The sequence below is a fragment of the Lepisosteus oculatus genome, chromosome 4 (genome assembly GCF_040954835.1).
Source record: "Lepisosteus oculatus isolate fLepOcu1 chromosome 4, fLepOcu1.hap2, whole genome shotgun sequence".
NCBI classification, from domain to species: domain Eukaryota; kingdom Metazoa; phylum Chordata; class Actinopteri; order Semionotiformes; family Lepisosteidae; genus Lepisosteus; species Lepisosteus oculatus.
This window is the reverse complement of record NC_090699.1, coordinates 4,318,188-4,333,415: the sequence shown is the minus strand read 5'-3', so window position 1 is coordinate 4,333,415 and position 15,228 is coordinate 4,318,188. Positions and strand designations below refer to the sequence as shown.

Genomic DNA, 15,228 nt, shown 5'->3' with positions numbered 1-15,228 from the left:
TTCCTAAAATAATTACTGACAAAAAATCAAGATGAACTTTTCACTCCAGATTTTAATTTCATTGATGATGATTATTATCAGCAGCAGTTGCTTAGCAGACACCCTTATCTAGGATCACTAACACATACTACAGTGCACATGAGATCTGCATTTAGTGAATAAGCTCATGTACACACTGTGTTAGTGCAATGCATGTCAAGGACAAGCACAAGGTGGAAACGCAATGCAAGACCTGAAGACTGATGAGATTTAAACCAGTACAGAGACAGTATATAGTGTGGATACCAAGCAGCAGTGAAAACGTTCTGGTCCAGATCTACAGTGACCAAGAGCAATAGGAAACTCTCACCACCAGCTTGAGAGACAAGGAAACTTATTTACTGAAGAAAGTCTGGAGGAACAGGAGCTGGCGAGAGGAGATGTGGGGAGTTTTAAGACAAGCACAGAGGGGATGAGACACCAGTAGGGAACGACTAGGGTTTGAATGAGACGTGTGTGGCCAGAGGGAGGCAGTGGACAGACTGCAGTGGGATTAACACAGCAGAGAGGAAGAGGAAAGACAACAGAGCTGCAGACAGTCCAGTGAAGATGAAGGTAAACTAGTCTGAGAGAGAGACCTCCAGGGCCAGGACTGGGAGTTGTGTGGGACAGTTAGTGAAAAAGGAGCAGAATCGAGGAATGCTGCTCCAGGCGGGAAAGTGCCACAGAAGGGAATAGGAGAAGGAGGGATCAAGAGATATGCTGAGGTCCTGGGCAGAGGAAGAGGAGGGAGAGGGCAGAGACAGAGTCAAGAGGAAGAGATGGAGAGATCCACACAGGGGGAAGCAGAAAAAGAAAGAAAGGTCAGACTCAGAGCTGAATGTAGGAGGGTAGAGTGCCCTCAGGAGGAGACAGCTGAGACTGGAGGAGACCTGCATACTAGAGAGAGAAAGGAGAGGTTTGGTGGAGCATCCTCAGTCTAAAAGTGATGTGAAGAGCTACAGGAAGAGATGAGTGGACAAAGGGACACAGGGAGGGGGTACAGAGAGAGAACAGTGGGGGACCCAGGACAGGGCCATGAGGGACAAACAGGAAGAGAGGTTGAACCTATTCTCCCAAATCAAGCTTTTATCATTATAATGGTACACGTAATATATACAGATACAGCCATTCAAAGTGCGCGGTACAGACACGTACCGCAGGTAATTGGCTGCGGTGTCGCGTATCATGACGTAAGATGACGTTGGGTACCGCGGTACGTGATTGGTTGACCGACAGGGGAACTCGTGGTCCGTTGGTCTGTCGTAGAAAGACTTACAGTAAACGTCTTTGCTGTGCCCGTTGTAGATATTGAATTTTACCACTGAATGGAAATCTTAGTAGCTGAGCATAAAATGAATAGGAGCATACTGCAACGCGTGTGAAGGCCATAAACGATATTAATTTTGGAACATAAACATACAATATATAGCTGGTCTTGGTACTTTAAAGAAAAAAATACACACCAGTATTCCATTTCTCCCTAAACATTTTAAGCTTCGAAGTCTTTAACTAACGTGATACCGGAGTCAACAAGCATACTTTTAGAATTTGATTAAAAGGGAATATAATATGGAATCGCGTATCTAAAGAATTTAATAACGGTATGATTATATTCGTGTACTGCGACAGGGCTGTGTAGGGCTGTTTCGCCTCCCTGTTCATGTGACTTCCCCTGTAGCCTACTGGTCTAGGTGCGTGACTAACAACGCACAGGTTGTGTGTTTGAATCCAGCTGGTGCTGGACTTTTCTTTTAACAAACATTTCTTCGAAAAAATAGAATAGCGATATTATGGACAATCAATTGACTTTTATATTTCAAAATATCGCAACATGATCGATTCTAAGTCATTTTTGATAACAATGAATAGTCACCTTCTTCCCTTCAGAACACGATGCAAACAGAAAAAAAGCCATGCCTATAGTGCAGAAGAGGGATGCAGGAACACTTGCTTAGATATACAAAATAGGTGTATGTTACAAAAGAACATGCAAACATGTACATCAATTTCCCTTCGCGATCAATAGTCTTATCTATAAACATGAAACAGAGTGAGGAATCAGAAATTAGCATGCATACAAAACAGCAATTCTGTCAGTGAGCCCTAAATGAATTAATAGCAACTATGGTTTCATGGAGGGCTTCTCAGATAGTTGGGCATTCAGGTAAACTGCCAGGTGAAAGGATTTGTAAACATATTTTGTTAAAGCAAGTCAGTTTTTTCTGCAACACATAAAAGACATTTTTCAAAGAAAGTTTAGCCTTTGTCACTAATGAAACCACTAAATAAAGACATAAATATAGAAATCTTAAGATTTGTTTTATTTAATGTTGGTAGCAGGATGAACTGTCAGAGTGTATATTTTGTTGCAGAGTTGCTGCAAGATGTTAACAGTGAAAAAAGGTATTTAGAAATGAGTTATTTCAAGATGAAAATTTTCAGAATAATTGCAAATCTAGCAGGATAGAGAAAGCACAGAAAACTGGCAGTTAGATTGATCAGATTAGTATGAAAAGTCATTTAGCAAAGGGAATGAGAAAAGTGACAAACTAGTATACTTTAGATCTTTTTTTCTGAACCAGGGAAAATCTGATCATGTTTCCCTATAACAATAATAAAAAACTTTATTTGATATATCACCATTAAAGGTGGCATCTCAAAGCAATACAGTAGATGTAAAAACAGATAAAAGGACCACAGATTACAAAGTAAATGCATATAAGAAAGACAAGCAGTTAGAGGTGCTACCAAAATTAGAAAATGAAGCAGATACAGACACTAAGTCTTCTGAAAAGAAAGGTTCTGAGGTCAGATTTAAACTGGGCCTGGTGTGTGTGTGTTTGTGTCTGTCTGTCCTGTGATGGACTGGCGCTATGTCCAGGGTGTATTCTGCCTTGTGTCCGTCGCTTACTGGGATAGGCTCCAAATCCTCTGTACTGGATAAAGAGATTAGAAATGGATGGAAGTAAAGGCACTGTGTGGATGGAACTATACACAGTGTTAGAAACCCACTATGAAATGGCAGCATCTCACTGAGAATAAAATATTTTATAGTGCTGGCTTAAGGAAACAGCCTTTCCACCTCTCTTGCACATCAGTATCCATACCTAGTTATTTAAACAAATTGCCTCTAATTATAAACATCTTAATATGCTGGCTCTGTGGATCCGCATCAGCTATGTTTGCCCATTCCTTCAATTCATGTGCATCCAACACACAGTTCAACGCTAGCAACTACACAAAATCTAAAATACAATCCTCATTTCAGTATCTATGTAAACATACAGTCTGTTAACTTCATCATCTTCATCAAAAGTATGCCTAACCCCATTAGGAAGTGTCTTGTTATCAGTGTATTCCTCAGCTATCCCAAAATTATCTTCTTCTTACCAACATCTCTAGTCTTTTAGCAATAACTCAGCCAACACTTAAAATCTCCAAAAGCTGCTTGTGTTAATTTCTTGAAATCACAAATATCATGTGTAAATACTGGCCATGTAATACTCTGCATTGTGGAATAATAGTTTATTTTAAAGGGAACTAGAGAAACTAAGAACTAGAGAAATCAAGAAAGGCTTTTTTTTTCTAGAATTAATAAATGCACATCCTGTTCACTGGGGAAATTAAATCCACACTGAGCAATCTTCAATATGTTCAGAATATGACAGCGAGAATCCTATCAGGGATGCATTACACCTGTTTTCAAGTCCTTGCATTGTTTATCTATCAGGTTTCGAGTCAACTTCAAAATCCTCATCCTCATTCAGTACCTACAGTGTATGGCTTATTATCTGTCTACTCCCCCACCTTTGTCCGTCTGACTCTGGTCTTCTAGCTGTCCTCAAGAACATCTACATTCTGTGGGTGACAGGGTCTTCTCTAGCTGCACCCCAGAGCTCTCAATTTGTATTCCCAGTGATATCAGTCACGTACCCTGAGTGCATTTAAATCTAACCTCAGAACCTTTCTTTTCAGAAGACTTAGTGTCTGTATCTGCTTCATTTTCTAATTTTGGTAGCACCTCTAACTGCTTGTCTTTCTTATATGTACTTACTTTGTAATCTGTGGTCCTTTTATCTGTTTTTACATCTACTGTATTGCTTTGAGATGCCACTTTTAAAGGCGATATATAAAATAAAGTTTTTTATTATTGTTATAGGGAAACATGATCAGTTTTCCCTGGTTCAGATAAAATGATCTAAAGCATACTAGTTTGTCACTCTTCTCATTCCCTTTGCTAAATAACTTTTCATACTACTCTGATCAATCTAACTGCTTGTTTTCTGTGCTTTCTCTATCCTGCTAGATTTGCAATTATTCTGAAAATTTTCTTCTTGAAATAACTATTAAATAACTAGAAATAATCATTTCTAAATACCTTTTTTCACTGTTAACATCTTGCAGCAACTCTGCGACAAAATATACACTTAGTACAGTTCATCCTGCTACCAACATTGAATAAAAAAAATCTTATGATTTCTATATTTATGTCTTTATTTAGTGGTTTCATTAGTGACAAAGGCTAAACTTTCTTGGAAAAATGTCTTTTATGTGTTGCAGAAAAAACTGACTTGCTTTAACAAAGTATGTTTACAAATCCTTTCACCTGGCAATCTACCTGAATGTCCAACTATCTGAGAAGCCCTCCATGAAACCATGGTTGCTATTAATTCGTTTAGGGCTCATTGACAGAATTGCTGTTTTTTATGCATGCTAATTTTCTGATTCCTCACTCTGTTTCATGTTTATAGATAAGACTTTATTGATCGCGAAGGGAAATTGATGTACATGTTCATGTACATGATGAACATGTTTGCATGTTCTTTTGTAACATACACCTTTTTGTGATTTTTTTGTATATCTAAGCAAGTGTTCCTGCATCCCTCTTCTGCACTATAGTCATGGCTTTTTTTCCGTTTGTTTATTTCAAAGCAACACCTGCTCCATTTCTAAAACTTTTTGGCCATGTGCATTTTTGTGCACTTTAACGTCCTGAATTTTCATTTGCCTTAATTTGTAGAATGAATTTGAGTTTTAGCCTTAAAAATCTTAAGTTTTCACTATCTTTTGTTTCTTGTCCTACAACTGTTATTATTGATCACCGAATTATTGTACTTGACATGACTTCATTCAGCCTTTCCTGAACGTCTATGACAGGCAGAGAGAGTGCTGTTTCTGGTGTGATCGTTTGCAGCTGACATTTCACTGTTTTAAACGAACAAGAAATTAGATTGCTCATAGATCACTTATCCTATATAAACACAGCGTAATTGCCCTCCGAAAATCCTCTTTTTCTTGTTCGTTTTAGAGACCTTGATCGAAACTGATACTAGATGTCAGAAAGGATTTATTTTCTCTGTATTTCCTACATTGCTTTGTCGAGATTTTAACTTTATATCTAACTTTATATCTAGGCTCAGATTTCAACTATAAATCGTACAGTAATTAATAGCAGTAAATACTGATGTTTTGCACCCTCTTACCACAAAAATATGTTTTGTAGTTGGGATGAACTTTATTTCGTACGCGTAGCTACTCCGATTCGGACACGGACGGTTAAACATGGCGGCAAATCAGACACCCAGAGGGGGGGGGGGGGGGGCGTCTTCTCGCCTCCATAACTAAAATGCCAAATAGGAGTGGCTTAAGCGACATACACAGTCGTGTAACTGACAGTTTGAGGTAGCCTATCGTGTAAATTTCGCTTTGTTGCTGGTAGGTTAAGCTTTCGAAACTCTGCCCCAAAGTCATGTGACTGATTTTTCGCCCTGTTTCGTTGGTTAAACGCAATGATCACAAGCACCACCATGGTAACTGGGATGTGTAGTTTTTAATTCCGTTTGAATTATAACTGTACGTACTGTCTTCATATTTGACCAGGGCTTTAAAGAGAAGGCGCGCCAAAAAATTTCGGTGCCGTCGTCTCCACTTTAAAGGTACCCCCGTGCTGGAAGAATTTGACCTCGGAACGTTTGCCCAGCGTACTGTTAAACCAACGCATTAGCATGTTAAAGCGATTCTATTGAGGGAGTAGCCCAGCTACCACTTAACACTGTACTTCCTACTTTGAATACCTGTGAGGCCGGTTTAATTCGTCACAGCCAGCACTCCGGGAGAGAGGGGGTTGAGTAGTGGAGGCAGGCAAGATACCAGCGAAAGACAGCTCCCCCTCAAAAACCCAGTAAGCAGTAATGCTTTAAGTTGAAAATCGAGGTAGATTTTGAGGATGATAAAGAGGGTAAACTGGGATGGGAGGAGGGTTTGGTTTTGCATAAGGGTTTTGTAATGAACAGTTCTTTCCGGACCCTATGCGGACGACACAATCCGACGAAGTGGGGGAACACTGGGGAAACGTCATGCAGGAGAACGGGGCTGAAGACAGGGGGGCGTGTCCAAGGTGCGCTGGTGCACGGGGGAGGTGTGGCCGAGGCGAACAATCCCAAAGAATAATCCATAGAGTATCCAAAACACGAAGGTAAGTCCAAAACCAGGAGATCCATCAGAACTCGGAATAAAAACCACGAAGGCCGGGTCGGAACCGGCGGACGGGGAACAGGAACGGGAACGGAGGTTAAAACCTTAACGGGACCAGGCGCTTCCAGGTCCCGGACTCGCACGATATGGAAATCAGGTGCAGAGCCCGGAAGAGCGTCAGCGCCTGGCTTTTAAGGTGGGCAGGGAATAGGGAGCAGGTGCATGGAATAAAGTCTAGAGTGATAGGGCTGGAGCACCCTTAAGGAGGGGGAACTAATATCGTGACAGGTTTTGCATAAGGGGCAGATGATTTCCCTTCTGCTTTGTGTAAGGGAATTGAGTGTAAGTAAAATTACCTTACACTCAATTTAAACACAAGCTGTCTTTCTGTATGAACCTCTAAGCTGGTTCATACAGAAAATGTAGAAATGCATTAGCCTGATCATGATTAAAAAACACATAATTAAACACGCGTTTGCGATTTAAATCAGAACTCGATTTAAATCAATATAAATGTTTATATTGTAACGCATACTGTCCAGCCTCCATTTCTCTATAAAAATTTACTCTGTTGCACACACACACACAATAGAAGCAGGAACCGCTGTCAGAAGGGAAGAAGGTGACTATTCATTGTTATCAAAAATGACTTAGAATCGATCATGTTGCGATATTTTGAAATATAAAAGTCAATTGATTGTCCATAATATCGCTATTCTATTTTTTCGAAGAAATGTTTGTTAAAAGAAAAGTCCAGCACCAGCTGGATTCAAACACACAACCTGTGCATTGTTAGTCACGCACCTAGACCAGTAGGCTACAAGACAGCTTGCATGAACAGGCAGGCGAAACAGCCCTACACAGCCCTGTCGCAGCACACAAATATAATCATACCGTTATTAAATTCTTTAGATACGCGATTCCATATTATATTCCCTTTTAATCAAATTCTAAAAGTATGCTTGTTGACTCCGGTATCACGTTAGTTAAAGACTTCGAAGCTTAAAATGTTTAGGGAGAAATGGAATACTGGTGTGTATTTTTTTCTTTAAAGTACCAAGACCAGCTATATATTGTATGTTTATGTTCCAAAATTAATATAGTTTATGGCCTTCACACGCGTTACAGTATGCTCCTATTCTTTTTATGCTCAGCTACTAAGATTTCCCTTCAGTGGTAAAATTAGATATGAATATTCAATACTTAAACGGGCACAGTTAAGACATTAAATATACATATACATACTGTATACAGCACAGTTTGCATACGGTAATATGTTTATGTTCCTAAATCAATCTCTTTTATGAGCATGTGAAAGGCATGGTGAATCACTGTACTTTGCATGATTGGAAACAAATGTGTAATTGCGAAATGCTGTGGTGTTACTTTTACAAAGACGGTCAATGAAAAAAAGAATGTTGACCAGGGCAATACTTTGAGTTTACACTTACAGCTTGTCCAAGGTCATTCATTATTAATCCTATTAGTAATATCTTCGTTAAAGACTTTGATGGCGACAGCTCAAACATGAGAGGTTGAGCTTTATTAGCTCCACCTTGCGGAAATTCCGGATACTATTATTTTGCTTGTCGTATTATAGGAGAATTTACGGTAACTAGCGGTATTTACCGGTAACTCGCGGTATTTACCGGTAGCTTGCGGTAGACTGCGTACAGCGTACCGGAAAATAATGCGGTATCGCCCGCGCATTTTGAAAGGCTGCATCTGTAACAGCAGAATTGTTTTTCTTCTTTTATTAGTGAGAGCTTGAGTGATTAGTGTTTGAAAGTGTTGGTTTGATTGTCTCTGGTGAGAAATTACTGTACCTGGCTTTTCTGAGGACACACTGGACTGTCCCTACGTCACCTCTCTTTAAGATACTCTGATGTGAAGAAGATCAGACACTCATACCCTTCTCAGTGACATGTGGGTTTGAATCAGAGAGGAGACTCTGGGATTGGGCTGCTGCCCGCAATGGGAACAATGATCATTAACACAGTACAGGACCAAATGGTTACTGAGCTGTTTTATTTAAGGAATTAGCGTTATAATGTGTATGAATGTTATGGGGTGGTGTGGTGGCTCTGTGGCTCAGAATCTGTGTCTGTGGCTGGAAGGCTGCTGGTTTGAATCCCACAGCTGGCAGAAAATTCCTACTCCATTGGGCCCCTGAGCAGGGCCCTCAACCCCAACTGCTCCAGGGGCGCTGTACAATGGCTGACCCTGCGCTCTGACCCCCAGCTTCTCTCCCTGTCTGTGTGTCTCATGGAGAGCAAGTTGGGGTAAGCAAAAAGACAAATTTGTAACACAAAAAATTGTATATGGCCAATAAAGATCTTATCTTATCATACTATGACTTAGGTCTATAGAGTAAGAGAACTGGTCTTGATGTAGCCAGTCTGAGACCTGAATTCAGCAATTCAGCACAAACAGTAAGGGCATACTGGTCAGTCACCGCAGACTGTAGAAAGAGCTGGTATTATTGAGACTTTACACCTCTGGCCAATCACTGTGTGTGGCTTATTGAACAATGACATGAGTTTGTATGGGCAGGTTACTGACTCATACCTTGCATTTTCTAATAAAATTTCCTGTATAGCAGTTTAATTGAATGTCTGAAAAGTCTGAAACTGTTTTCTTTTCTCTTTCAGAGTTTCAGGTTGTTGTTCCAACTGATCATGTTGTTGCTGTAGCTGGCGAAGATGCTGTCCTGCCCTGTTACCTCCTTCCTGAAATCAGTGCTGTGGATCTACAGATCATGTGGGTTAGAGACAATTACCTTGCCCCTGTTTGTTTGTTTGAATTTGGCTGGTATAACTCTGAAGCACAAGATCTGTCCTACAGAGACAGAACTGAGCTTTTCCTAGACGAGCTCCCATTCGGCAATGTGTCTCTAAAGCTGAGAGGAGTGCGCGGCTCTGATCATGGACGGTACAGATGCATGGTAAAGTCTGAACGGTGGGATGATGATGTTGTTATTGACCTGGCAGTGAGAGGTGAGTGTGACATATTGATATCCTGTCCAGGGTGTTGTACCCTGTGCTTCCTGGTTGCTATAGCCCTTTTAGCCAAAGTGTATTTTCTGATCATTGAGGAACCTTTAGTTTCTTGTTGTCTATTTACTGTATTTTCCTCACTTAAACTTCTTGAAATGTACCATTTGATAAACAGTGTTATACATTAAACATAAATTCACTTATACATTTTAAGTTGGCTTATTTTTGATTATATTATGTTTAGCAGAGTGCTGACAAAGATGTTTCTAGTTGCCCTCCATCATACTTCTCACTCTCAGAAATCTCTTGTGTTGAACCCACAGCCCTGGGCTCCCAGCCCTCAGTGTCTCTCCACTCCCCTGGAGGAGATCAGGCCCAGCTGCTGTGCAGATCAGAGGGCTGGTTCCCTCAACCTGCAGTGATCTGGACAGACAGGGATGGAAACGAGGTGACATCACAGCCCCCCACAGTGGACACGGACAGTCAGGGGCTCCTCAGTGTCAGCAGCTACATCCCAGTCAAACAGGAGTCCAACATCTTCTCCTGCCTGGTGAGAAGCACACAGCCCAAGGCAGACTGGGAATCTCAGCTCTACATACCCAGTGAGTACAGAGCTTACCTTAATCATTACAGTAAGTAGACTATTAAATATAACAAATGATTTTTTAAAAGTCTAAAACAAACTTCACAGACATATTTTTGAAGCTGGTACCCTGAATTGTTTGAATAAACATATGCCACAGTCAATTAGCTGATTGAAATCAAACAATTGAGAATTAATTCCCCTTATAATAAAAACATGTATATGTGCTGGTGCTGTTGTCATTAGGTCTAAATGATGAAACCATTATGGGATTTATTGTTATAGAAACATTAAGAAGAATATATACATTTCAATGATGTACAGTAACTCTTTAATTCCATGAGATTTTCTTTTACCATGTTGTTGCAGTAAATCAGGAGTCACTCTTTCAGTCAAAGGCTTGCTGAGCACACAGGAGAATCTCAAGGGAAATTCGGAGATTCTTGAGCTCTCTCTGCCTGTTTATTTTGGATCACATACAATTTCAATATGTTCCGTTTTTTCCCTGGTAACACCTACTGATGATTATCTTTCTCATATAATTCTTGACATAGAATCAAAAATATCAAATTTTACCTTTCAGTCCATTCAGAGATATTACCCCTCTCCAGTACCTGGATTTTGTCTTGTGTGTACAGTAGCAGCCATATAGAAAGCAAACAATATATAGTTTTGAATACAGTTTATGCAAAAACAAATCTCTATAAAAAACCTCCAGAATTCTCCCTCACATGTCACTGACACTCTAGTTGTGATTTATTTACTGATACATTTTCTAACCCATCTTGCCCATATTATTCTCTCTTTAAACAAGTTAAGTGTTACTTTCCCTTTATTATCGTGTGTTAGTAAGAGTGTTATAAAATACCCATGAGAGAGGAGCACTGGTTCTCTTTCTTGCCCAGTGATACAGTAATATGCAGATACATGTATACTGTACAGTGGTGCTCAGGCATAGACAACTAGCCTGATGATGTTTTAAGCTCACAGTTCCCCACAAACTAGATTTCAACAAGACAGCTTTTCTACTGAACTGAACTGTCTCATCAAGTCTAGTAGGAGACCTGTCTGAGTCATTTGAAGAGCACTGTGACTATTTAAATTCTCCAGGTGTCATGACTGGATCTTTGCCTCTCAACAGCAGAGCTCTGTACTTCAGTCTGGCTCCATTGTGACATCATCACGTCAACTGGAGTGATTCAGCATCTGGGCTCAACCAGTCTCCCTGACTGAGACACTTCAACTGGCACCAGTCCTATGGTTACATGTCTAGAGAGATGTTCCTGCTCCACACTGTAGTCTTTTGTGCTGGTGGCTCACTTGGCTCACACATATTTCTCTGCTGTGTTTGTGGTCTGCAGCTTCTGATAACTAAACTGCATTTTTATCCATCAAATCTGTCTCACAGGCAGATGTAGTCGAACACAGACTTGGTCTTACATGACTGTTTAATGACCTTTGACCAGTCTGACAGTGGTCAGTGATAAGGAAGACCTGACAGCCATCTGTGTGGGTTGGATACCTGTGTAATATGATTGTCATTTTATAGGAAGGACACCTGTGCAATATTGTCAATTATAATATTATTCTGTTTTTTAATCATTTAAAATATACTGTATATTCATTAGTTGTGATTTGTCAGATTGTGATGTTATTTGTGGGTTCTAAATTATTTTACAAGACATAATGACACAGCCTTCCTGGTTAACATGTGTACAGAGACTTGAGACCTGACACACATGGACCCTAACAGAATAATACTACCCAGTGCAGAGTGACATCACAACCATAAAAAACAAATAGTGATATCAGCTCAACAGTACTAATAAAGTGTGATAACCATTTAGAAATAATGGGGGTGACAATTACAGGACAATACTGCTCAGAGCAGTGGAGTATAACTCACACCCATACAAAATGTGAGTGATAAGAGCAGGATAATACTACCTGAGCAGTAGACACAACGTGATATTACCCAGGAGAGTATGATATTGCATAGGATCTATATAGGGCTGGATCAATGTACAGATAAAAATGAATTCTACAGTATGTGTACATTATATTAGAAATTGAACAAAAATCTTACTTCACACTGTCAGTAACAAACCCTAACAGTTGTGTGACAGTGCCTGTGGGATAATATTCCTGTCCTGTTTTCCAGGAGACTATTTCCCTGCTCCCTCTGGATGGATGGTGGCTCTCTTCCTAACAGCAGCTGTTACTGTAGCAGCATCAGTACTTCTGGTGATCCAGTGGAGAAGAATGGACAGTATGTGCTCATTATATATAGTCACGTGTGTCTGAATGTCTGTGTCAGGAAGGATTTAAAATTCCCCTGTGTATGAGCAGCTCAGGACATTCCTCTTGAGAACAACTGACAATTTACAATGCAGCCAGTAGGAACTAAAAAACGAAAACTTTTAGCTCAAGAGCCAGAGCATCTTCTAGTCTTGATAGAGAACTACCCTCCAGGAGAGTTACAGATGCAGCCATCTATAATACAAACATCTATAATACACATCAAACCCTGAGATAAACTCACTGCATTTTACCAGTGAGCCACAATCAGCCCTTCGCAGTGAACTGGCTTCTTGTCCTTGTTAGGGACACAGGCATGCTGGTCACTCAGATAGGACAGGAAGGAAGAAGGTAAAGAGGGAGAGAGTGATGGCCAGAGAGAGGAAACTGGACTCTGTTTATAGAGAGAGGAGAGGGCAAGCTGGACGATGAAGGTCAGGTGCTCAGGCTCCAGGATTGTTACAATTGCTATAAATTACAGTACAATATGTTCTTAAAGCCTCTGTGTATAATATTGTTTTTAAAAGCAACATGTAAAATAAAATTAACTTTTTTCTAATTACTATTTATACACAATTTCTAATAATTCTGTGTACTCTATGAAATAAAAATATTTCTGTTAGTGTTACACAATATTGTGAAACACTGTACAGTAGTTTGTGCAGAGTTGTGTGTAATCATTGTATTTCATGAGATTGTTTATTGCTACTGTACAGTATGATTAATGCAGAAAGGCACTAACAGGTGAATAAATATTTACATTTTAATATTAGAATAAGATTTGACAACCTCACACAGCTGCAGTAGTTTAAGGATTCACTTACAGAGCAGTGCAGTCCTCTAATTCCAGAGTATCTGTCTTTGTCACCATAGTCAAGCCCATTCAAAGACCCCCAACCCTTCCTGTCTATTTCACCCCTGATGGCAGTGACTTTCCCTCAGTCTGGAACAGTGTATTCATGAGCTCTCTGTTCATTGGTCAAACATGATCATGTGACAGGAGGGGGTGGGGACCCTTAAAGGGGAAATCACAGATGAATGGTAGAGAGTGTCGGACCCGCTAATCTATCACAGAAATCACAGATGACCTGGAGAGAGTGACAGACTTTCCAATCTATCAGAGAGAATTGAAGTAAGAGGGGTCAGTTATGTGGAAGTTCACAGCAGAAAGGGTTGAATAAGATCTGTGGATCAATTACTGTCAAACATAGCTAGACGGGCAGAATGACTTGCAAGGATTCTGTCTCTTATGTTCTTTTGTTCAGTGAAATATAGAATATTTGTAATAGAAAACATGGTTAATGTATTTTTTCAGCTTCTGCAGCCCTGGTCCTGTGTCACTGACTGTCCTGTCTGTGTTTCTTTACAGGGGAGGAGAAACTCAATGGTGAGTAAATCAGTCAGACTCTCTGTGCTGTGTCCTGTAGTGATTTCAGCAGGTGCTCCTCTGTAAATGATCCTGCACCAGTTTTCTAACCGAATTGTACTGTATGTTATTATAATACAAGGTCCACGTAGAACAACTTGTATACTGTATTTACACTTTTCTTATAATTGACAGTTTATTTATGGAAAGAGCTATTAACCTCCAATTTGAAATTGAAAACTTAAACCAATTTGAGTGTCATCAGACACCAGAGCTCTGATGGTCTAAATTATGTCTTATTATTTCCAGCCATTCCTGTCATCCTCACAGAACTGGGTAAGTGATTTTCTGTGTGTGAGATATCAGATCCACCAATATAAACAGTAATGAATTATATTTTAGTGCACTGTTGTTTTGCAGTTTACTGTACTCTACTGTAATGAACTATATTACACTGAAGTGTATCCTTCTTTTATTTTTGTCAGTAATAGACACAGGTATTTGATCAGTTGTGAAGATTTACAAAAGCAATAGAAGCTACAGAGAAATAGAGAACTTCCTGTACAGTTTTGACTCCCTCTCAGTTTGGTCCCAGTGCACATTTTCAAAGTTAATATTTTAATGAAAACTTTAGTTTTAAACCACTTGCATGGGTGAAATAAACTAACTGGCAGCACAAACTATAAAGTAAGAAATGCTGCTTGTATGAATATCAGTCTTCTTTGCTTTCTTCACTCTTCTCTGAAAAGTCTCACTACAGACTGACAACAGGCCATCAGCCCCCTGTCCTGAGTGAACAGACTGTATCTTGACACTGTGGGGGTCCTGCCTGTGTCCTGCTGTTACACACAGTGTCTGTAGAGCTGGAACAACACAGCTGGTTGTTACAGTACCAGCATCCTGCCAGAGGGCACCCAAGCCGATTGCATGTACCTCATCTGGTCTGGGGAGGAGTAGGTTAATCAGACCTCGTTAACCCATCACCAGACCTCCCCTCCAGCCTACTTAAACCCTGCTCTGTGTCCACAGAGCTCAGTAGTGAGTTAGACCTTGAGAGCTACATGGTTCTTTCATTGTGATATCTTCCCAATGTTCCATCTAGGTTTTGGGATTTTTAACTTGCTTTTTCCACCTTGATTTCTGGGTTTAGACTTGAGTATTTTTTGGTTTAAATTTCCCTTTTGGTTTTTGACCTTCTGTTAGTTTTAAGACCTTGACCTTGGATTTAGCTGTTTACACGTGATCATACCTGCATAGGGTCCCCTGCTTTGAAAATAGATGCTCAGCAGTGTGACACTGCTCTGACTGCTTGTGTTCAGCGAGCTGGGCCCCTGTCTGTGTGTCAGTCTTCCTGGATCAGGCCTGGTGTGGAGATGTGCTCACCATGGAGTGTGACTGGTCATCTCTCACTGTCTCTGTGCCTCTGTCAGTGATACTGGTCACTGTGGGTACAGGTCACTCAGTCAGTGATACTGGTCACTGTGGGTACA

At 40.3% G+C, this 15,228-nt stretch overlaps 2 protein-coding genes across 2 annotated transcripts in view; one reads left to right on the top strand and one right to left on the bottom strand.

Moving 5' to 3' along the window:
• Positions 1 to 15,228, top strand: part of LOC138238066 (butyrophilin subfamily 1 member A1-like) — an 81,343-nt gene that overhangs the window by 1,260 nt on the left and 64,855 nt on the right. Inside the window, exons 3-7 of the mRNA XM_069187921.1 lie at positions 9,147 to 9,491; positions 9,815 to 10,093; positions 12,236 to 12,343; positions 13,742 to 13,759; positions 14,048 to 14,074. Coding sequence (XP_069044022.1) covers positions 9,147 to 9,491; positions 9,815 to 10,093; positions 12,236 to 12,343; positions 13,742 to 13,759; positions 14,048 to 14,074 — 777 coding nt within the window. The remainder of the gene's footprint in view (positions 1 to 9,146; positions 9,492 to 9,814; positions 10,094 to 12,235; positions 12,344 to 13,741; positions 13,760 to 14,047; positions 14,075 to 15,228) is intronic.
• Positions 1 to 15,228, bottom strand: part of LOC107075989 (butyrophilin subfamily 1 member A1-like) — a 179,330-nt gene that overhangs the window by 127,868 nt on the left and 36,234 nt on the right. The gene's annotated exons all lie outside the window — the stretch shown is intronic.